This window comes from Electrophorus electricus, chromosome 21 (assembly GCF_013358815.1).
Source record: "Electrophorus electricus isolate fEleEle1 chromosome 21, fEleEle1.pri, whole genome shotgun sequence".
Classification (NCBI taxonomy): Eukaryota; Metazoa; Chordata; class Actinopteri; order Gymnotiformes; family Gymnotidae; genus Electrophorus; species Electrophorus electricus.
The window spans coordinates 11,115,528-11,139,838 of NC_049555.1; the positions used below are offsets into that span (position 1 = coordinate 11,115,528).

The following is a 24,311-nucleotide window of genomic DNA, read 5'->3' on the forward strand; positions in this document are numbered from 1 at the left end:
TAGCAAAAAAGTCCAACTATACCTGTTTTCTGTTTTGTGTGTTCGCTCCGTTAAATTGAAAGCTTTATTAGTCAGATATAACAAAACTCGGCAAAACAATATAATGCTCCTATATGGTCCAAAATTATATAAAACTCCTGTGTCCACTTGAAATCGTCCTCATATTTACTTAGAAGCTAAGTAGATTATTAATACATTATTACTAGTTTATTGTTTTTTTTGCCGTTATGAACTATTTTGTTGTCACATTTTTGAAACGCAACCGTGTGCTCTGACGTCACGCAACGTCAGAGTCCGTTCGTCCAATGGTGAGTCGTGACGTCGTTGGTGGCTCGTGTTTGAAAAATCTCCGCGCTGAGAGAGACTCGCACCGAAGAACAAATGGTACTGTAAGTGATGAGTTTTGGATTAAATGTCGAATTGTGCCGTTTATTGCGTATGTGCTGTTTCATCTGATACAAATCTAAATATAATTACGACGTAGCTAGCTTAGTTGGCTAGCTTTATAGTAAGTGGAGGCTTAACTGCAGTAGACGGTTAATGCTAACTGCCATTCACTGGCTAGCGTTAGCTATCTAGCTAACCTTAGATACAGGTTAGCCGAGTATCCTACAGCAACACGCCAAGCTAGCTAGTAATGACTACCACACACCTATCTGGCTAGCTGCTGTTTATAGCTAGGGTACAGTTTCGCTCACATTTAGCTGTTTAATCGGAAGTAGCTCTGGCCTGAATTAATGTTAGCTACTTAGCTAGCTCATGATTAGACAGTTGCCTTGACATGAAAACGCGTGTTGTATATGCATTTGTCCAAGGTTTAATAACTCACATCCAACTCTTACTTGCCTACTGTTATAATTCCAGCAGTCTTTAAATAAACGCATACCCCAATCTACCTACATAGTCAGAATTATTTGTTATCATCAGCTACCTAAATGGATATGTTTTTTATAAGAGATGAGGATTGAAGAGGTGAAGTCTTTGTGGTTGGTCATGGAAAAAATTATTTGAAACCATATAATGTTCAAAAAGTTAATGAATCAGTTTTAATAAGACTGACTGACTGTCTTCCATGTTGCACAGCTGATGTCCAATTGTTGAGAACTTAAACAGCTTCATGATGCCTGGAGTAAATTTCTCAGTAGTCTGTACTTTACTAACCCTTGTCTCATTTTTTTACAGATAAGTTACATACAAAGGTGGTGGAGTGAGCATACACAAGTGTCTTAAGAAGAAATTATGTCGGGAGAAGAGGTTTGTAGCCATGTGAAAGTGGTGGTCCGCGTCCGTCCACTGAACACAAAAGAAACTGATGGGAACTTCAAGAAGGTGGTTCATGTTGTGGATAACCACATGCTCATCTTTGATCCAAAAGAGGAGGAAGTGACGTTTTTCCGCGGCCAGAGAGTCGGCAACAGGGATGTGAGAAAACGAGCTAATAAGGACCTCAAGTTTGTGTTTGACCATGTGTTTGGGGAGGACTCATCTCAGGTGGACGTGTTTGAAAGCACTACTAAAGGAGTGGTTGATGGAGTCCTAAATGGCTACAACTGCACAGGTGGGGATGTTTTGTCTTTGTCTTAATAAATATTGGGCAATAGTTTGGCATAAGGGACTGTGTGGATGCTGTAATTTCACACATGAACCACCCTAGAGCAAAATTATGAATATTTGCTCAAAATCTTCCATGTCTACAGACTAATTAATAATCCCCTTTCTATAAATAAATCTCTTTTTACATATATTCTTTCTCTCAACTGGGTGTGAAAATCTTCATTATAATGAATGTTGGTTATAGGGTTCGATGTAGCGTTCTTTATTTGTAGAGCCACTTTGGATCTAGCCTTTATATTTAATGGTGAATTGCCCAACTGCAGTTTTGTGCCACTCAAACAAAATGACAAACAAAAAAGTGTGAAAGGTTTTTTTTTTTTTTTTTTTTTTTTTTTTTTTTTTTTTTTACATAATTATTCTAGTTTGAGGGAAAAGTGCACTGAGAGATTCTCTTTAACTTATATTAATGATGTGTGTTTCTTTAGATTCTGGGACATCATTAAAAATTGGTGTGAGCCATAATGACTGTTCTTGAGTGTTGAGTGGCCTTAGTGTGCTGTTGGGGTTGTTGGTGTCCTCATCCTGGAGTGTTTGCAATAATATTCAGCAAACTGTGGTCTCGGTCATTGTTGTACTCTTCTTTAATGACTCCAGATTCTTAAGTCATTTCAGTGTGATGCTGATGTTCAAGCAGCTTCAGGAATTCCCATAATCCCCAAGGGATATTGGCATTGGCCATGACAGCATTTGTGAAAATTGGCAGACTTTTTCTTACATTGCCTTGTCTGGATCTTGAGTAATAGGTTGGTGGGTACATGTGCATACACAAGTCTTACGTGTCAGTCTGTGAAGTACATTTGATCTTACTGTTTGAATCTTACATGTGCATGTAATCCACAAATCAATGTGAAACAAATCATAGAACATTTTCTATCCATGACATCATGTCATGGGCATTGAGATGTATATAATGCATGCATTTTATTCCACTGAGATTTAATTTAATTGTGAAAAGTGGCTGGAATATTTCTTCTTCTCCACCTCCTCCTCCTCCTCCCCCCATCTCCTCCTGTTCGGCCTTATTGACAAATCCAAAATAAGAAATTTTAGGGGCAACCATAACACTTTTTTTTTTTTTTTTTTTTTTTTTTTTATGAAATAATACTGATGATGAATCAGGTCATTATGACTAGGGACTTTAGGTTTTTTAAAAAAAAAGGTCCATTTTGGGTTCCAGTTGTCTTTAAGAGTTCAGGAACAGGGCTCTGACCTTTTAAGCACAGCTTGACCAAACTAAGTTTAGTTTGGTTCATTAGCTGGACCATAAAATACAAAAAAAAAAGTGTAGTTCTTTCACAGTGCTTGTCTTGTGATCTTGTCTTGGGAATGTGTGTGGATTACATACTTATAGGCAGAAGAGAGAACAATGGAAAACAATCTGCTTTACTGGAAGACAGGTAGAATAAGACTTCTGCACGAAGAAAAACATCTGCTTAGTATGCAGTCAGTTCATTTTCACGATTGCTTGCTGAGTGTGTGCTGTTGTTTCTTATTTACTGAGGAAATGGTGCGTTGAATATGTTTTTGTTTTTTTTTTGTTTTTTTTGTATGGTCCATGGTGGTCTCATGTCTACTTAGATGCTAAAGTGCAGGGCTTGACCAAATGAATATGCACAAAAATAGCACCCGGTTTGCTTTGTGTGGATACAGTTTTGTTCACTTTTACTGTTAAGTGCAGTCTATAGCCTGAAACTGTTTGTGTTCAAGTTTACAATAGAACCATATACAATGCAGCTAGGCTGCTGTGTAGCTCGATATCAAACTTATCACACGCATCTAAAGAATGTATTGGAGAATATAAAAAATGTTTTGATATTATAAATGTTATAAAAATGTTTAAAACATGATATTAAACTAGGAGAACAAGTTACCAACAACCAACTTGGCACCTCAGACCTCCCTGAGAATGGTCTGGGCATGGTCCTAATATTCTATTGCACATGTTTGATTGACAGCCTACTGTCAGAGACTCGCAGCCTGCTACTCTCCTCAAGCAGAGCTGAACATAATGAATGTTCAAACATGCAGAATCTGAATCATACATTTACAAAACAATCAATGAGTTTGCAAATTAATTTATTAATTTCCAACAATGGTACTTCTTGGTTTTATCTGGATGAAAAATAAATTATAGGATTGGACAAAAACAGTGGGCTCCATGGAATATATATAGACTTCACTTACTTACCCTAACATTGACTGTCTGAGTTTTCTGGTAGTTAATGTCAGTTTAGTCTGTGTTGGGTAATAATTGAATAAGCTTTACTCAACATTAGGACCACCCATATCAGAAGGTGAGAAAATCTGGCTCAATAAATGAGTCATTAGTGGACTTTGGAACTGTACTTATATAACCAGTGTGAAATGTACCAAAGGCATGAGTAGGAAAGGACACAGGTAGGAAGGGCAGAATCATATGAGGACTAGATGGCTGAGGATGAAGCTTTATGTGCAGTGGCTTTTGCTGAGGTGGCGTCCCCGCTCAACCCCCCCCCCCCCCCCCCCCCCCGATTTGTCCATAATCACAAGGACACCTTGGTGACTTCTGTGGTGTGTGTGCGTGTGTGCGTGTGCGTGTGTGTGTGTGTGTGTGTGTGTGTGTGTGTGTGTGTGTGTAGTTTTTGCCTACGGAGCCACAGGAGCAGGGAAGACTCACACAATGCTAGGAAGCAGTGATGACCCAGGAGTTATGTACCTCACAATGAAGGAACTCTACAACCGTATGGACCTTATTAAGGAGGAGAAAGTCTTTGACATGGCTTTCTCTTACCTAGAGGTAAGCAGGGAGGTTGTATTAGTGGTGTACCAAAATACTGTAGCCAGTTAGATTTATGCTGTCAATCACATGCTGTGATTGACATTCTCAGTTTTTGCCAATATTTGTGTGTCAAAAAGCAATTTCAGGCCATCAAATATAGAAATATCAATTATCAACATTTCGGTTGGAATTTTCCTTGTAGTTTTCTGGTAAAATGCAGATTTCACAATGAATGCTTATAGCTTTATCCTGCACTGTCTAAGGCATCTTTATTTATTTTTTACATTTTTTTATTTTTTGTTTTGTTTTGTTTTGTTTTTACTGAAAAGGTTTATAATGAGCAGATTCGTGACCTTTTGGCCAACTCCGGTCCACTGGCAGTACGAGAAGATGGTGCAAAAGGAGTGGTTGTCCAGGGCCTTACTCTTCACCAGGTGTGTGTGTGTGTGTGTGTGTGTGAGACTGAAAGCCACAGGCAAAGAGAGATATGCAAGAAATTGTTTGAAATGCTAATGAAACAAAAAGATGCTACTATGAGGTTGGGAAAGTCATGTTTGCACTGCCAGCTGCTGGTTTTTGTTAGTGTGAACGATTTAGATTTTGTATGGTGATTTAAAAATTTTGCGTTGTGTAATGAGATGCCATCAAAACACTTTTTGAAAATATGAGTGTAAATGTGAAGTATTTCATATTTGTAGTCAAATATGTAGTATTTCACTTTGCATCAAATCACCCTTACTCAAAACTACATGTGCCAGCCAGGATTTGAGGTGCAGTTCTATGGCACATCCCTTGTCCAATTTGGTTCACATGTCGAAATCAGCAGTGCTCATTTTTTACGTCACACTTGAGAAATGAAGAGCTATTGTTGGCTTAAGCTATTGTAATCGCTGGGTTTGTCACAAATGAGTTGTAAAAAAATGGCTGGTGGATTCTGGGCTGTTTTAAGGCGATAGAAGGAGAAGAGCTGGCAGAAAGCATTTGAGAACCCATGACATCTCCACTCCCAACTTCATCATCATCATCATCATCACCACCACCATAATCATCACAGCCATTACTACTATCCCACCTTCGTGTATGCCTTTTTTGTGAAACATTTTTCCCTGTCACCTCAACAGACATGCTTGAGTTGAAATGAGGGAGTATACAACTTCTAACCTTTACGTTAATCCTTCATTCTCCCTGTGCCCGAGTCAGAACCTTAACTGTTGAACCAGTGCTGAAAATCAGAGCTCTCTTTATTAAAATATAAAAAAGATTTGCTGCCTTGATAATACAAGAAAAAATGGTAGAAGCTGTAGAAAACATGACTCCCTTAAAGTCTCCCTCTGTGGTAATATAGTGTGTGTTCCCGTTTCACTTGTTTATGACTTAGGTGTGGGTTCTTTCCTGGTCCTGTTTAGATTGCTTGTGTGTGTGTGTGTGTGTGTGTGTGTGTGTGTGTGTGTGTGTGTGTGTGTGTGTGTGTGTGTATACACTCTTGGTTTTCATATGCTGATTGACTTAACCACTCTCCAGTAAGAGCTACCACTGATGAGTTTACCTGTGTGCGTGCATGCATGCATGTTTGTGTGTGTTATGGGGTCTGTTTCTGTGCTTTGTAGCCCAAATCTGCGGAGCACATCCTTGAAGCTCTGGATTACGGCAACAGAAATAGAACGCAGCACCCCACTGACGTGAACGCTTCGTCCTCTCGCTCCCATGCCGTATTCCAGGTAAATGGCCAGAGCTCCAGGAGCAGTGTCTCTGCTTGCTTCACACACACTTTCTAAATCCGCTCTCTGGTAATTGTTTTGATGCACCCAGGTGCTGTTTACTGCTTCAGGTTGGAGATACTTTGGGCTGGTTTTTGTTCGTCGTTGCTCCTCTTCTCTTTCGTTCTTCCACCCCCTTTTTTTCAGAAGGCACCAAGTTGTGTTTGTCTGTGTCACCCTTATTGTGGTGCTCAGTAAAAGTGGCCTTAACCTTTCTGATTCACTATACACATTCACTTCCCTTTATCCGAGTCTTAGCGTCTCCCCTCCCCTCATCTTCCCTCTCTGAGCAGATCTACCTGAGGCAGCAGGATAAGACGGCCAGCCTCAACCCCAACGTGCGTGTGGCTAAGATGAGTCTGATCGACCTGGCGGGCTCCGAACGGGCCAGCGCTACCAATGCTAAGGGTGCTCGCCTACGAGAGGGGGCCAACATCAACCGCTCCCTCCTCGCCCTGGGCAACGTCATCAACACACTGGCCGACCCTAAGGTACATCTCAAATGTGCACCTCAAATGATAAACAACAAGAACTAAAAATGAAATGAATAGTAATAAGTTATGGAACATATTTTTCTAATAACCTAGCGTTTCCATTTTTCTGTGCCTGTTTGTCATATACTATCCCTTGGCCCACAGCTAGGCAGGGTCAGCTGGGTTTGTGTCCTAGTGTGGTGTGTTCCCACTGCCCACCCCTCTGAGGGTATCCGCCAGCCCTGCCACCTCAGCTGCACATCTGTGTGGGGCTGAACTCAGGTCCTTTGGCTCTCCACGGCACAGGCACTGCGGCTATCTATGCAAGGAGAGCTAAACCTCTCTTAGCCTGGGCTCTGTTGTGTACACTAATCCTTTTCCTCAGGGGCCTGTGTGTGTGTGTGTGTGTGTGGGTGTGTGGGTGGGTGTGGGTGTGTGGGATCTCTTTCTGTACACTTTGCTGCCGCAGGCGCTGTGTGGAATTATATCCAGATTTTCCAGGTCTTAAGAGGGATGGTGAATAATTTTATACCCAATCCCTTTAGTGTGTGACTGTTACAGATTGTAGTCTCAAAAAATGTTAAACCCACCTCTAACTGTTTGTTTCGCACCATGAACTGTGATGAAGTGCCTTTGTGTTTATTTTGGAGGACTTTTGTGCATCATGTCTCTGCTAATGCAAACTGATTATTTTTCCTTTATCCTCATCTGAAAAGAATTATATGGAAATTTTCAGTTATGTCTCTGAACATTATTTTGGCCATTTGTACATCCACATCAAATGTGCCATTGGTACATCACTGTAATGATGCCACCACATCACGACTGAGTTTATCATGTGAAGCTAACTAAGAGTAGGACCAAAAGAGCAAAAGTAGATATTTCCTTTTATTATGCACACCAGTTCTCTTGTTCTATTTTTATTTTATTTTATTTTTTTTTAAATTATTTTTTTTACTGAAGCCTTCTGAGCACCGGGAAGGACAGATCTGTATCTGAGACACATCTGCATTTATTAATGCAAATGTTAAGTGTTTAACCATTTTCAAAAAGCTCTGCTCTATGGGTGGCTTGCACCAACAAGGATTAAGTCTTAAGTCAGGGTTTAACTACTAAACCTGATGCACAAAACATCAAATCAAGATTAAATTTAAACCAAATTAAATTTAAGATTGGATTTAATCTAAACTTAGATTAAATCTAATCAGGTTGCACAAACATTCTAGAATCAGATTTAAACCCTAGTCAAGGATTTATTATAAACCTTGAATTATTTTGGTGTTATTTAGGATAGGAATAACAATCTTTGCCATTTTACTGGGTCAGCTGTTATTTAGAACAACGCTGTTGTGGGTTTCTTCCCCCATTCGTTTTATTTCTCTTCTGTCACTCTCATTCCTTAACAGCTGTGGCCTGGGGTGGCCCAGGTGAAGCAGGCCATTACAGAGTGATAATCAGAAGCACACTTTAGCCTCAGCTGCCTCTGACACTTCTAATTTATGGCATTAAGCAGTTTGGGGGATTTCGGAGGGGGGGAGGCTAAATGTTTTACCAGCGGCTCAGCTTATCTAGAGGCGTGTGACTGTGTCTGAGAAAAGTCTTCCTTGTGCTAAATGTGCTTTTTGTATAGTTTGCTTTCTGTAGCACACGCCCAACTCATTTTCTCTTATTGGGTTTGTTTGTTTATTTTTTTGAGCAGCACAGAGAGCCATTTATGGATGCCTTATATCTGATATTTTTTTCCCTCCATCCAGTGTGTTTGTGTTTGTCCAGTGCCGCGGTTGCTTTATGAAAAGCCCAAGCCTGTTTAAGCTGCCAATGGGCTTGTCCTGAAAGTTAAGAAAAGTGAAGCCTTTGTAGTAAACACAAACGTCAGCAAGCTCCAAACATTTCAGCAACTCTAGTTTGTTAAACAAAAGCATGCATGTATGTGTTTTTGCCCTTTACTATCCTTTAGAAACACATCTAAAATCTCTTAATGAAACTAATGGTTACATTGCTGATATCCTTGTATAGTCATTACATTTTAAAGATGGTTCTTTTCTTGGGCTGTTTGATAAATATAATGTGTCTGAATGACAGTTACTTTAAAGTTTGTAGACCTTCTTTTAAGCTTCAATAGTTCTAGAGCTTAAATCTCTTTCAAGAGCAGCCTTTTCAGTTATAGGATTGTTAGGGTTGTTTTTCCTTCATTAATTCATACATTTTATATATTTAATTTAGCTTTAGTTTTTTTATAAAATACTTGGAGCAGCTGTTTTTTTATGTCTACCTTTGCTGTCTCGCATGATCCATCATTGAAGAAGGGCTTTCAGTCGGTACTTCTCAAGTGCATCTTTCTAAGGTTCGATGGGGATTTTATCTTTGGATCCTTGGTCTTTTCAGCATTCTACTTCTATTTACTGTGGCATGTAAAACTGTTTCATCTGAGTCTGTGTGTGTCTGTCTGTGCATCTGTTTGGGGGGGTAAGGTGAGCAGGTTTATCCCTGTCTCTGGGCCTCACTGCAGTGTGGGTCAGTGGGTATGGTTTTCATCCCATCTGCATACATTAACCTGTGACAGACGTCTCGCCTTACCCACGCCTGATACGGGCCACTCGTGCCGACTACCAGGAGCACACACTGTAAAGAGCAATGTTCCTGCTTCACTGGACATTCATCCAAACAGTGGCGTTTGCCTCACCTTTTTTCATCCGTTTGGGTTTGTTTGTTTTTTTTTGGGGTTGGCTGCTTTGTTAAATATGTATTCATTTTAAAAATTATGCATACTACATGCATACCACATTAGAAGTCCTGTATTAATGTAAAGCTACCGTTAAGGCACTATACCAAGCTATCCGGGCATATTCCTTGATCTTGGCATGATTGTGGTTCATTTGAGGTTTGTGGTATGGTTTAATTTACACTACCTATCTTGGTCTGCTTCCTTTATTTGCTGCTTGGTATTACTGTAGTAATCTTTCCTAAAGAAAACAAAATCAACTGTAAAGTAGGACAAGGTCAGTCTTTCACCCCTTTGCTACATGGAAGTCCCGCTGGCCTCCCATTGCTTTGCTAACTATAAAAACATGTGTGCGCTCTATCTCCTTACCACAGACCACACACACTTATTCACTCTCGATTACTCACCCTATCACTCCCTTCTCTCCACACTCTCCACAATATCATAAACATACAAACCAAGGCACGCTCTCTCACTCTGTCACACACACACGCACACACACACATATATATATATATATATTACAGACATTCCAGATATAGTGTTTAGTTCCAAGACCGCACCTCCACAAAATCGGACTGCATGTTTCTTTTGAACTGGACCTGCCTATTCTTTGCACCCCAACTGCTGCCATATGTAAGCAGGCTCTACAGCTTTGTTGGCAACACACCCAGCTGAACAATAATTTGGTCATGAAGCTTCATGGCTGTTGAGTCTTTGACTGTGCTGTGGAATTTTACTTGGCATTTTACATCCCTAGGTTAGCTGGGGCAGGCTGATGATTCCATAGGCGAGAGAGAGAGAGAGAGACATTGCTTCCTAAGCATGAATTACAACCATGAGCTACTTCAGATCAATAGGCTGGCACCCAAGCTATGTTCAGCAGTGCATTTCTAATGATTGAGTCTGAACCATCAAAATCTTGTCTTTTGGATCGTACTACCAACGTGATTGGATTTTTTTGACAGGACGGGGGGGGGGGGGGGTCAAGGGCGTAGTCTTTCAATCAAATGAACTCTTGAAGCATAGATGTCAAAGAGAAGACATTTGTTCTCAGAAATTTCATATTGATGGGTAGTTTTGCACTCAAAAAGGGCACCTTTCCTGGAGGTTATTTTCAAATGGCATAATGGTTTCAAATGGTTATTGAAAAAAAAGTTTATGTATCAGGGTAGGTCCATTGTTGGAACCAATTGTTCTCCATTTGGGGAACCATAAAGCCCTAGTTCAGATTTATGCACTCAAGTTTGGGTTTTATATTCTCCACCTTGTGTTTTGCATCACTCAAAAATGATGAAAAATGGGGAGGAGGAATGACAAACTTCTCTCAGCAAGAAGGCTTGATTCTATAGCCCAGTTTTTGTGGCCAGGGTAACGCCCGTCTTTTCAGTGTGGCTTCAGTAATCGGAACTGCCAGATCGCATCTCGTCTCCGGTCACGTCGATGTGTCCACACATGACACTTTTATGTGAACTCTGTGGTCAGACAAGAGATCGGATTTATTTTTCCCGCGTCTCGTTGTAATTAAGAAAAATGACCAAGGGAAGCAAGAAGAGCTCTTTGCTTCTCATTTTTCCACTAAACACACTTCCTTGTTCCTTGGTCCATTTCCTTGTAAAAAGAGGAAGAGGTCGTCATTGTGTCTTTTGTTGTAAGCATCCTTGGCAGATTTGCGTGCTTCTTTTAAATGTTTTCTTTTGGCACTGAAACCGAGCTTGGACATTCACTTCTGAGATCTCCTTAAAACCGATCTTAATTTTGTCACAGCTTTGTAATTTGGCCTGCACAGTGGCATCTAACCACAGTGCCATGCGATGTGAAGTCTCAGCAGCTGGCTGGCTTGCACAGTGAATGACATTGCTTACATGCTCACGCCATCCGAACTAGCCTGACAAACCTCCACACATCACTGAGATCCATGTCCCATACCACTTCAAAAATGTGTTCAGGAGTTGCAAGCATATGATACAGTATCACCTAGAAATTGGACATTAACATTGCTATGGCACCTTTTAATGTCAATCTCAAGGGCTTTGGTTTTTGCAACAACGGTTTCAAATTTCAAATATTCTTTGCCCTGTTAGTTTCATTAATGAAGATGTGGAAAGAGCAATAGGTGAATATGACTCCCAACTGACTTCCTGACTGAACATGTGTTGTTTCCTTCTGGTTCAGAGTAAGAAGACACACATCCCTTACAGAGACAGCAAGCTGACCAGGCTTTTGAAAGACTCTCTGGGTGGGAACTGCAGGACGGTGATGATCGCTAATGTTAGCCCATCCTCCTACTCTTACGAGGATACACACAATACACTCAAGTATGCCAACCGGGCCAAGGAGATAAAATCTACAGTAAGGCCGTCTCACACATGCATGCACATACATGCTGCATCACATAACAAGACCCCAATGCTGTTCCAGTTAACATGCGATTAAAGGGCTTTATTTCACATGGAAAGTAACGCATAATGCGTATTTTAAAGATTACCAGAAGCACAAAGCAGCCATGATTATTAGAATATTCACTATGAACATTATGTAAAATCTCAACACTTTGTCACAGTATAATATATAAATTAACTTTCCTCTACCTCAGTTGAAGAGTAACGTGGTCAGCCTTGACAGTCATATTGGCCAGTATGCTGTCATATGTGAGAAACAGAAGGCCGAGGTAAGGACTTATGATCTGTGTTTGTCCATCACTCCTGCGTGTCTCATATACACATACTCTCATTACCTTTGCTGTGTACTTGTGTAAATCTGCTCCCTTTCTCTTGACAGGGGAGATGGATTTAATTAGAATGAGACAGGTGCATGTTAGTTGAGACCAGGCTCTCTGTGTGTGTGTGTGTGTGTGTGTGTGTGTGTGTGTGTGTGTGTGTGTGTGTGTGCGCGCGCGCAGATTATGCTACTGAAACAGAAACTGAAAGAGTACGAGGACCGGAAGGTGGAGGCTCCAATCTCCAGACAGAAGAGAGACGAATTTGAGAAGTAAGCTGTGTGTGTGTGTGTATGTGCGCGAGCGCGCGCACGCACACTCGCGTCTCCCATCTGTCTGTGCAGCGACGCAGAAAAAGCAAGCGCTATTTGCGAGCAGCAGCATGTGGCTCAAGACCAGTGTTTTTGTTTGTCCAGCCGTTGTTTATTTCATGCCATGTGTAATGTGTAACTGCTCTTTAACTCTGTCCTTTAAAACTTTTAATACGCATCAATAATTGATAAGCAATAGTACGCAGGACAAAGGCTGGCCCTGTTGCAGACAGAGGCCTCGGTTCCTCCGTTCCTCTGCATTTTTAATCCGTGCGGCTGAGCCTGGGCACTCCGGCTCTTCCTCCATGCCTCCTTAATCGTTTCCCTGCCACTGTTTTATTCCCCGCTCGTCCGCCTGCTTGCAGATGGAAGTGTATCCTAATGTGGGCGTGTGCCCTGCTCATCCCGCCCCGACGCCATCTCCCTACCCGCCTGAGCTGCGGCAGGAGGCAGGAGAGGGAAAGGGAGCGAGAGGGAGAGAGGGGGGGGGCAGTAGGAGGCGAGGGAGGGATGAATGAGTCTTACTCCTACGCATTTTCATTCACCGGCATCAGAATTCACAGCTAGGAGGAGGCAGGGAGGGAGGGGGGAGGGAGGGCAACATGTGCTCCTGCCTGCATGAACCGCACGGCAAATGCAGGAGGATAGCAGCAAGAGCACTGCAGCCACATCACCCTGCTACCTCTCCCTCTCTCTCTCTCTCTCTCTCTCTCTCTCTCTCTCTCTATCTATCTATCTACGTATTTGTCTCTGTCGGTCTCTCGCTCTCTATAGCTCACACACGCGCACATTTTCTCACACTCTTTCATTCTCTCCCTCTCCGTATCTCTATTCATTGCATTTATTCATTGCTTCTTCTTTTTTTTCATTTTCCACCTGCTTAACAAACACCTACGTTCAAGTCCCTACCTGCAGTGACCGCACAGGTCATGCACCTGTATCACCTGTATGTACATGAGACAGGGTGGCGAGCGACTGAGTGCGAGCGAGCGAACGTCTGAGTGAACGAACGAATGAGCGAGTGAGTGAGTGAGTGAATGTCAGTGAATTGAAAGTCACGGTTAGGAAATTGGACTGGGTTGTGACCCATACAGTAGCCTCAGGTCAGGGCTCTTCGATGAAGTGCTTCATTGCCAGAAGCGCTGAGCAGATGCACTAAACATAGTAAACTTCAAACTGCAACTACACCTGTTGTTTTCAAGGACAGTGGTTTTAGATTTATACATAAATCTAATATTTGCGACTGTCTGTTGTTAAAGCCTTAGACAATAGCGATGTTATTTGGAATGTTGCCGTTGTTTTTGTTGTTGTTTTTTTTTTAAATACATTATAACAAACTTTGCAGACTGCTCAGTATGCACCTTAACAAATGGTGCAAGATACTCACTTTGTAAAATATTTCTGTGTGTGTGCACAGAATGTCAGAGTCGCTGCGGAGCGCGTTTGCGGTGCGGCTGCAGGTGCGGAAGGAGCAGCTGGAGGTGGAGAGGCAGTTGAAGGAGAACCAGCTGAGGCTGAGCCACCGGGCGGAGTGGCACCAGCAGGGCCTGCTCTTCTTCCCCGAGGGCAAGGCCGAGAAGGTGTGAGCACCGCCCTCCCCTCCCCCTCCCTCCTGCCGCACACACAATGCCCAGGCTCCGTTTACCACGCGGAGTGGGGTTACATTATGTCATTGGGTTTCAGAAGATCAATCATGTTGCTCGGGCCACTGGCTGTTTTGGGTTTTTGCGGTCACGGTCTCACTACCTGTCGATTTTTCTTTGTGTGTGTGTGTATATGTGTCGATTCTCTGACCCCAACACAGCTGTTGCCAAACTTTTGCAGGCAGTCAGGTCACTTTACATGTTACAGGCTGTGTGTGTGTGTGTGTGTGTGTGTGTGTGCGTGCGTGCGTGCGCGTGTGCAGGCCACCTGTAAGTACGAGCGTAAGATGGCATCCCTGCACGCTCATCAGCAACATCTCCAGAGGCGTTTGGCAGAGAGCGAGCGGCGCTTCCAGGACAACGAGGGCTGGCTGCACCGCCTCGAAAACGAGATGAAGCTGCTTGGCCATGATGGGCACACCCCAGAGGTCAGCTCAGAGGTCAAAGGTCAAGGGCAGCACCAGTGGCATAGGGTTAAGCATTTAAACAAGGCAGACTTTGTGTTTTGAGACTCAAAACAGGATTACACTTTTAAAGTCACTGCAGCATTTGAGTTACGGTTTCCCCTGCATCTAAAACACCACATGAATACTAGAGGAAGGGAGGGCTTATAATCCGTCTCATCAGACACAGATAAAATAAAAGCTGTCTCTGGTTATAGCACAGTACCACGATGTTAAGCCTTTAAAGTTTATTAGAAACCAGTTGATCTTGGTTTTCTCCCTCTTTTGTCACTCTGTAAACTACAAGGCTAGTCCTTTCTCATATACCCCTTTATCTCGTTTTCATTCTCTCATTACCTGCACTCTTCCACCATGAGACGATTCGGTCAGAGCTGAAGAGCGGAGATCAGTGCGCACAGCTGGGTCCTGGATCCATACACCATAGCCTGCCACTCGGCAACCCCCGCCCCCTCCCCCCCTTTCCTGGAAGTAGAGCGGTCTAGTGATGCACCCGCCCATCAAATGTTCCATGATCCGCTTGCGTTCACCTCTCCCTGCGTCAGAGGGCCTGGTGCTAGCAGACTCCTCAGAAAGTGTATTCTCAGAGAAGGAGACGAAAAACAAAGGCCACTCCAAAACAGATCCCCTGTCGACCCGCGCCTTCTGCCTGTTTTGGTGACTCCTCTGGTTTCTCAGTACAGAGGACAGCTCAGTACAGTCTGATCTCCCCCAGTTTCTCAGTAGACAGGAGGGCTCGGTTCAGTCTGATCTCCCCCGGTTTGTCAGTACAGAGGAGAGCGGTTTAGTCTGATCTCCAGTTTCTCAGTACAGTCTGATCTCCCCCAGTTTCTCAGCACAGAGCAGAGCTTGGTTCAGTCTGATCTCCCCCAATTTCTCGGTACAGTCTGATCTCTCCCAGTTTCTCAGCACAGAGCAGAGCTCAGTACAGTCAGATCTCCCCCAGTTTGTCAGTACAGAGGAGAGCGGTTCAGTCTGATCTTCCCCAGTTTGTCAGCTCAGAGCGGAGCTCGGTACAGTCTGATCTCCCCCAGTTTCTCGGTACAGTCTGATCTCCCCCGTACCCTGAACCACCACCCACTGCTCTGCAGCCTGCTAACATTCAGCTCAGACACACAGCTGTGTCCATCAAGTTCCCCCTCCCAGCTTGTACTGCTGGTTTTTGTTGTTGTCTTTTTGTTTGTTTGTTTTTGGTAGTTTTATCCCGCAATGTTTTACCTTCCTTTCATTGACCGGTTGGACAGACTGCGTTGTGTGAAGCCTAGTTCAGACAAAATCTTTGTCACGACCATGACACGTTTTTGGCCATGTTGTTTTCATTTTCCTCATTGGGAAACTGGTGTAATAAGAAGATGATGATTTCTGAAGGCTGTTAGGTTAAAAGCTTTATGCTGGGCTTCCAGCAGTTTGCCGTTTAGTCTAATGGAAAGAATAATCCATGTTGTTGACATGTGTCTATACTACGCTACTTGGCTCTCAGCACTAATGATCTCACTGTTAAATTTTTATTATATCATCATTAGATGCATGCCAAGTAATTTGCTTCAAATGTATTTATAGATACAATACTACCACTTTAAAAATGGCAAACTAAATGTGTGCGTGCGTGTGTATGTGTGTGTGGGCCAGCAGGAGCTTAAGAAGGAGCTCCAGTGTCACCGGCTGCAGCTGCAGGTTGATGACCTCCAGCAGCACATCGAGCACATGAGCTGCCTCATCACCCTGCAGGACCAGGAGAACAAACACATACGCAGGTGCGTGCAAACACACACTCGCTGCTGAGCAGTGTAAAGTGGAGTTTTTGTCCTTTGAGCAATTAGTGGTATAGATATAAGTGGTGAAAAACAGAAAATGTCAAGTGATATGGCAGCTGTTGAGAAAACCTCTGCTGTAATGTGTTCAAGACTTCTACATATGAGCACAAAAAAAGAATTTTGCTAAACACTTTATTCTTGAACAGTTTATTCTAAATTCACACGCACGCATTTTTTCTCTCTTAGACTGGTCCATGCTCTGCTCCCTGCCTGCCGCCGGCAGCACCTGGCACTGAAGGCTGCGGGTGTCACCACGGCAACGGACGAGGTGGAGCTGGAGGAGCTCGAGCACCTGGTGCAGCGGGAGCGGGGCGTGGCTTGGGCTGACCAAGAGGCCGCAGGGGTGACGGAGGAGGCGGGTGCGGCCGGCGAGGACATCCGCCTTCAGCCCATCCTGCTGTCCTTCTCTCGCCTCGCCCCTCACAAGAACACGCCATGCAGTGAGCGACCCAGTCATCTCTCTTCGGGCAGTCCGGAGATTTGTCGTTCTTGATCGTTTTGCGCACATTTGTAGGCCAAATAGTAGTAACACATCGTAACTGATTTAACAGTTTTTTATTTGTTTTTCTTGACGGTAGGATGTGCAGGACACAGCTCTCAGCTTTTAAAGACATTTTTTTTGAAAGTTCTCACAGTAAAAGCAGCTGAATGCAGTAGTTTGTGTCAGTGTCGTGTGTCTTGTTTGTGCGCGCGTGTATGTGTGTCGATGCGCGTGTGTCTGTCTGTCGAACGTGCTTTCTGACTGACAGTATGGCTGAATAATGCCCTGCTTCCTTCACTCAGGTGTAGAGAAACATGCGCACAGAATCTCCCAGCGGCTCAAACCCTCTCACTCACCTAAAGGTAAACGTGTGTTCGCCGGTGTCTCTTGTTCTTGCTGCCTCACTCTTGCGCACTGTTTATTTCCCGCTCGCTCGGCTCAGTTCTGCAGCTCTACGGTACAATGGCTGTCTAAGCAGTTCAGGGTGTGTAGTCTTTAATATAAAGCACTGCATTAAAGCACTATTCAGGAGGAAAATGAAACATGCACAATTTTCTCCATGGCGCAGAAGTAGTGACTCATCCAAGATATGTTTTTTGGCAAAATTTTGCTTCTTTCGTTTTTCACAAAAGCATGAGAAGTTCAAACCCACCTATTAGCATCAGACAAAGCATACATTTCAAAACCCACCAATTGGCATCAGGCAAACTGTAAGCAGCGTTGTTATTTTATATCCAGTCTCATGTAATTGTGATTGAATGCGATGTTTCTCATGTTCAGGGTTTTTTTGTTTCTTTGTTTACTTGAGGTTATTGTTTGCAAGTAGCGTCACATAATTTAAAGGCTTTTCTGTCTATGTCTCATTACCCGGCCCCCCTCCTAGGTCCTTTCTGTTCTGTTACTTTGTCTCTGTCTCTTTCGTTCCCCATGGTTTGTTCCAACATACTCTTCTCTCATCAATTCAGCTGCCACGACCTCAAACATCACTCATGCTGTGAGTGTGTGCGCACACGCATGCACGCACACTTGTACACATCTGTATGAGAAGCATGGTGAAAAAGATCCATCAAAGGTGGCCAGCACTTTTGTTGTTGATTTGTACTTCACAGGTCAGTCCGAGAACTGACAACATAGTCGTGTTTCAAGACATCCACAAGCTGCATAGGGTCTGTAATAAAGGTGGATTGGAATTGGTATACAGTTCATTCATTCATTCATTCATTCATTCATTCATTCATTTATTACCACATGAAATAAAACTTTCACATAAAGTGAGGTCAGCACCTCAAAAAAGGAAATAGTTTTAATAATGCTTCACAGAAAAGAAGCCAAATTATGAAGGGTCTATTGTGCAGTTGACGCCCTGTACCCAGGGCGACTAATTGACACTGGGAGATTTCACTCCATAGGAAAGGGTGAGTGGGGGGGCTTTGAGGCGTGGAAGGAGGAGTGAGTTATGGCGCAGTAAATGGGCCGTAATGATATTTGCTGCAGAACAGGTGTTCCTCATTTGATTGAGACACATTGTGGGAGACCCTGAAAAAGAGGGGGGGGTCCCAGTTGGAGACATTGGGTGACACAAACAGCACGCAGTGAAGCACGCTAGGAAATTATGGTCAAAAGAAATGATCTCCTTCAGCATCAAGGTCTGTGAAACTAATGTAACATGGCTGACACATCAAATCTAAATCACATCAAGTCTTGGCCAACGGGTTTATCGAGCTTCAGTCAGGGCTCCAGAGTACTGCTCAGAGCTGTCCCGCATGCTTGAGATGTCTTTAAAAATGCGTCAGCCAAATACTGCTTGTCCAAAGAAGCTGCCAATATCTCACAGAGGGATATATTCAAGGAACTGGAGACCTGACCAGAGGAGCACTTTTGCTCATGCGAAATGAATTGAACTGAGGGAAAGGTAATATTGGATAGATTTGAACTGGAGGAAGACAAAAAACAGACATTCTTTTGTGCTTGATTATTTATATAATAAATGATTAAAAAATTTGGAAAAAAAAAGTTTGTTGGTGAGTGGAAGAGAACAAAATGAAGGACAGAAATAAGGGGGGTTTTATCATTATTGTTGTTCTTCTGAGAAGAATAGGAGCCGTGGGTTATGAATGAACCAGCCCCTCCGCTTTACAACAATGCTGTCCCTGCACTTGCACTTCAGCTATCTCTCTCTCTCTCTCTCTCTCTCTCCCTCCCCCACACACTCAAATACACATGCGTTCTAGGCATTTTCCTTTGTTGCATTAGGTTTTTCATGGATTTTTCTCATTTCATCTGGTCGCATGTTGCTCGGTTTTGTCCCACGTTTTCTCTTCTTTGCACAGCCTTTATTGTCCATCCTCTCTCCCTCTCTGCAGCCCCACCCCACTCCCCTGCCTCTCTCCCAGACTCATTCATAAAATTGCTGGTCAGCGGGAGGGGGGAGGGGGGAGGGGCGGGCGTAGTCATGTACGGTGTGAAACTCTCCCAGATCGTCTGCGCTGACTGAGGCACAGTGAAAAGGGAAGGAGAAAGGGGCGAGGGGGTCTGCAGCCAGCCGACCCTAATCCCAGGCGCTCTCCTCCAGAAATAGCACCTCATGCATGCATTAATCCCGTCAGCCAGAAATGTGCCATCCAGTGAACTCTGCCACCAATTACTGCACATGCCTCTCCGCCACCAAACAGGCACACGCACACCCTCAACCCTGTCTGTTATTACACTGTGTTCCTCACGCACACGCACACTCACATAACACCGTGTGTGTGTGTGTGTAAGTGAGTGAGTGCATGCGCGCACATCATTCTATCAGGGCAGTGCGTGTCATTGTCAGTCAGCCTCAGTAGTGACGTAGATGAGCTCTATTCTCTGCCAAAAAGCGTTAAACAGAGAGTGCTCCGGCTCAACTTCAGAAGCGCTCCTCTTAGCTCTGCCTTTCTTAAAACTTTTTTAAAAAAATTTCCCACCTTGTGTGAGTAGTTCGTGTTCAAACACAAATAAGAGAGCATTCATGGAGCAATTTGCCAGTGGGCAGATGCGTCGAGGTTACGAAGTCTCTGTCTGTGAAAAGCACTTGCAGTCCCCCGAGACAGCTACGCACTATCGCTCTGACTTCTGGAGAGTCGCTATTGGTCAGCAGCTCTTAAAGGGTTCTTTATCAATCACACTTCCTCTTTTTACATCTTCTCTTGTTCTCCCTCCCTTCCCCTCTCCTCTCTCTCTCTCTGTCTGTCTCTGTCTCCCTCTCTCTCCCTCCCTCCCTCCCCTCTCTCTGTCTGTCTCTCTCTCGCTCTCTCCCTCCCTCCTGACTGTCTGTGAGTCAGTGTGTGGCTAGGATGCAACGTGCCCAAGCATACTTCACCACTCAATATCTAACGTCAAACCCCTCCAACAGCGCCTGGCTTCCTGGAGCCACCCGTGCATGCGCACACGCACGCGCACACACACTGTGTGAAAGCCTTTACCCACGTCAGCGGGTGCTCGTTAAACACCTGGCCTTCAACAACATAGCTCTGGGAAATAAGTCCCCCAATATGAGGTTTTTTTTTTTTTTTGGCCAGCGTGCCCGTGCGTATGCACACGTACACATACACACACTTTCTCTCCTTCAGCATTTGCACTTGTCTCGTTCTCTCTCGCGCTCGCTCTCGTTCTCTCTCCCTGCTTCTTTTTACCCCTAGCCCCACCCTTGGCTCCCCCTCTCCAGTCACGTGTGCTGCTACTGCTACATGCTGCCTTGTCTGACCAGGTGATGAACAGAGCTAAATTATTCAGAAATGGATGTGTATGGAATTATTGAGCGTACACCGGATGGGGGCATGGCCTCTGTGAATGAACCGGAATGTACAGAATATGAAATGATTGTGTGTGTGTGTTGTGGCGGGGGGGGACTAAGGGCTATAAGGAATAAATGTGTGATTCATCACGGATAGGTATGTGCTTGTGCTCCAGGACTTTAATTTTAAAACTAAGGGATTAGATTTTTATGTAATTGCATTTAAATGACTGCCATTAGTGTTGTTCTGCAAACAAAGGCCATCATTAGCTCGTACATTAGCTCATACGTTCAGTGCGACTGTAGTCTCTAGGGTGGCAGGACTTAAAGAAGCTGAGCTTGATGGCATTATACAAAGAATAAACACCTGTAATATATTAAAACATGAAACATGGTCACTCATCTGGCTTCGGTTAAACAAATATTAATACACTTCGTTCTTCTCTAGACCCCAGAAACCTATTTATTTAAAAATGCATTGCACGATGCATCTGAAAGCTGCCTGCACAGATCATTTCTGCACAGATCATTTCTTTCTGGAATCCAGGGCCATTAAGCCATTTTATTGAAATGTCCAACTTTGGGACTACAAAGTTCTCTCTTCAACCCACTGTGATATTTAGGCCTAAGCATTGAAGCATCTGAAGATATTATTAACACATTAACACACACACACACACACACACACACACACACATACATATACATACATACATATATATATATATATATATATAAAAACTTAAACCTATTATCTTGTATTCAATATTCAATATATGCTGACTCATTCATTTTCCTTATTCGGTTGTTTATTTATCGTTTTCTTTCAGTCCCTGTGCCCGCGGTGGAGAACACAACTATGGCCGAGCCTCCAGCCAAAAAGCCAATCAGGAGGAAGCTCGCCGTTTCGCCCCCAAAGCCCAGCTCCAATGGCCAGGGTCTGGAGCTGCCCCACTGCCCTCCCGCCCTGCAAGAGGTGCTGCGCCAGGAGGGCATGTTCCCCCTGCAGTACACGCCCGAGGCATGCCCCTCTGAAGCTCCCACCGCCATCGACCCCAACTGCACCTTCGAGGTGGGACAGGACCTGCAGGCGCAGGAGCCAACCACAGCCAACGACACTGTGGTCTTGTCCCCCGGACCGCCAGAGCCTGTCACGGTGTCGGGTCTGAGCCAGCTCCGCATACTGCGCGCCAGTAACGGGAATGAACCCCCCAAGAAGTACGAGAAACCGGCAAATGCTATAACTCTGTACAAACATTTTGGTAAAAGTGTGTGTGTATTGCAAAGCAAACAGTTATCAGATGTTTCTGAGTGTGTGAGCATCAAGCATTTTGTGCTTAAAGCAGGTGTCCGTTTCTGTTGAGCGCATAATTCAATCTGCTAATGTACTACTGTCCATTATATGATAGACCCTTGTGTAGGTTGCCCCTGTGTGTGGAAATAGACAATGAAGCTGAAGGTTGAGGGGTTTCTGTCTCAAATGAAGACCAGGGATCTCTACTGGCACTGCTCCGTTTCTGAAACGGAACAAGCTTGCATATATTTGCGTTTCCTTCATTAAGCCCCACTGTGCTCCTGCTTGGGTGTGTTTGATGGTGGATGTCTGTTTCGTGTGATTTGTAGGTTGGACATTCCATCTCTTCTTGACCTCCGTCGAGCCAAGCCGTCCTACATGGCTATGACGTCCGCAGCACAGGGCAAGCGCAAGCGCAACTGGTAAGTGCTCACACATGGGCTGGTGTGTGAGGAGGAGTCCGTTCACTCAAGAGCAAAGCATGTTTACTGTGTGTGTGTGTGTGTGTGTGTGTGTGTGTGTGTGTGTGTGTCTCTTTCCTAGCACTGGAAAGGAGACTGGACCAGACATTTCTCAGGGTGTGGCAGCACCCAAGCGCATAAAGCGTGACCCCTCCGACACCTCAAAACCACTCCGCGTCCGACGTTTCGGAGGTGAGTGGTGGCCTTCATTCCTTCTGGCAACCTGTGCTCTCCCTGCAGCCGGACTGTTCTGCTCTTTTGGCTGGTCCTACACTAATAAGGGTTTTCAGCAGATTATTACTGGTGTTTTCATGCAGTCCACGACCAGGACTCAGCTGCTCGGTAAACTGGCCCTTTACGCTCTGTCCGTATTTCAGACATGACGCATGGTCCTCCCCTGTGGCATTTCTGATTAAGCTTTTACATATAATCTATTACATTTGTCAAAGTGCAAATGAAGTGTTCGGACTAGGCCACCTGACAGCTGTTAAACCGAGCGTAACACTTGGCCAAAAAAAGCCCCAGTGGCCTGCAGTTCCCACCAACTCCTCCACTCTCCCTCTCCATTTCACCAGCGTTCTCCTCCGTCCTCATTTGTGTAGTGCAGTCTTAAACGGAGTCTTGCTCTGGTTGTCTCCTCGTTTTTTCCAACCCGTTTTTCTTTCCTCCTTCCAACCGTGACCAGTCTCGTCGGAGAACGAGCCCAGCAGGGGAGTGGTGCGCAGCGTGTCCGAGGGCAACCTAGACCAGCTGGGCCGGCGCAAGCCCAGAGTCCCCTTTCTCGGGCCTGCCACCTTTTTCAAGAGCAAGAGGAAGTGAACATTCTCCATTAAACATCCCCTGAAATGTCTTGTGCACTGCCTTCTCACACACAAACACACACAGAGAGACACATATCCACTTCCATCAGGATTTGTAAGGAGAACAGAAGTGAAATGTGTAAATGGCAGACTTTTTTTAGACTTTTAGTAGTGAATGATTTTAAATATGTAAAGCCTGTTTCTTATTTCATTAAAATAACTTTGTACAAAGAATGTTTGTCTAATGCCAAGTGGGGATTAAAGATGTACAGATTTTGTGTTTACTAAAATGCTGTTGGTTTTTTTTGTTTGTTTGTTTTTGTTTGTTTAGTTGGGGGGTTTTTTGTCTTTTTTTTTCCCCCCACTTGGCAAGAACCTTTCAGTGTTTGTGTTGTCTTTTTATCAGTGTCATGCTTTTCTTCCCATATATCTCTTCTGTAGCAGGGAGTTCGATGTACTTCCTTTCTGTGCTGCAGTACAGTTCAATAAAGAGCTCCGCACTCTTTATCTACAGTTGCTTGCTTTTGAATAAAAAAAGTTCTACAGATTTCATCAGACATGTTTTCTTTGAAGTTCAGATAGTGAATGTGTAATGGAGTCAGTAAAGAAAAATATATAGGTGGCTGACAGATTTGCATCATTTCCCTTGGTAAAAATAATCTATAAGTGTTCAGATTGGGATTACTGAGTTTGTTGGGTGTCGGGAGGCTAAACTGTCCATGCATGTTCATTTTGTAAAGACTACATGTGGTTTAATTCAATATTAATTCTCAGTATAGCCATAAAAAATAGCTCATATAATCAACTCTTATTTAGAGTAATTTGAAATGGCAGAGAACTGTTGACTCTTGTGGTGGTTGATGTTATAAGTATGAGCCAAAGTCCAGTGGAAGTCCTTAACACCGTTTACAACAGCTTCCTATCGGCTGTGGCTAAAAGCGGGGAAATGGCTCTGGGTTCATTCGCTCATTAGAAACGAAAATAAAAATTGTATAGTTTGTTGCTGCAGTTCTTGTCTGCTTTGACTTCAGGGTTTCTATGGTTTCATCATGCTACTAGCACAAGAGCAAAGTAGTTTGCCTTAGGAGGGATGCTTTTTTCGTTTGTTTTGTTTCGGTTTGGATTTTTGGTTTGTTTGAATTTTTTTTCCCTGTGAAAGGTGATGGAACATGTTACATAACTACATTCAGTAACTTTGTGGGATGTAATTCTTGCGACAAGTTCCCCTGTATCACTATACATA

The 24,311-nt window shown here is 43.8% G+C and overlaps 1 protein-coding gene across 1 annotated transcript; it reads left to right on the top strand.

Annotated features, from left to right (window-relative positions):
* Nucleotides 1-312: 312 nt before the first annotated feature.
* On the top strand, nucleotides 313-23,608 carry kif18a (kinesin family member 18A). Its single transcript, XM_035520973.1, has 18 exons — nucleotides 313-389; nucleotides 1,183-1,558; nucleotides 4,233-4,390; nucleotides 4,702-4,806; nucleotides 5,980-6,090; nucleotides 6,423-6,620; nucleotides 11,500-11,676; nucleotides 11,921-11,995; nucleotides 12,227-12,315; nucleotides 13,772-13,934; nucleotides 14,261-14,425; nucleotides 16,091-16,212; nucleotides 16,459-16,712; nucleotides 17,056-17,115; nucleotides 21,344-21,731; nucleotides 22,137-22,229; nucleotides 22,351-22,460; nucleotides 22,954-23,608. Exons 2-18 carry the CDS (start codon nucleotides 1,240-1,242, stop codon nucleotides 23,085-23,087), a joined length of 2,721 nt encoding a protein of 906 aa, XP_035376866.1. The 5' UTR covers nucleotides 313-389; nucleotides 1,183-1,239; the 3' UTR covers nucleotides 23,088-23,608.
* Nucleotides 23,609-24,311: the final 703 nt, after the last annotated feature.

Bases quoted from the DNA above. Each gene is read 5' to 3' on its own strand.
- kif18a (XM_035520973.1), top strand. From the start codon at position 1,240: ATGTCGGGAGAAGAGGTTTGTAGCCATGTGAAAGTGGTGGTCCGCGTC. The intron at 6,621-11,499 runs GTACATCTCAAA...CTTCTGGTTCAG, and splicing joins ACACACTGGCCGACCCTAAG to AGTAAGAAGACACACATCCC. The intron at 17,116-21,343 runs GTAAACGTGTGT...GTTTTCTTTCAG, and splicing joins ACCCTCTCACTCACCTAAAG to TCCCTGTGCCCGCGGTGGAG.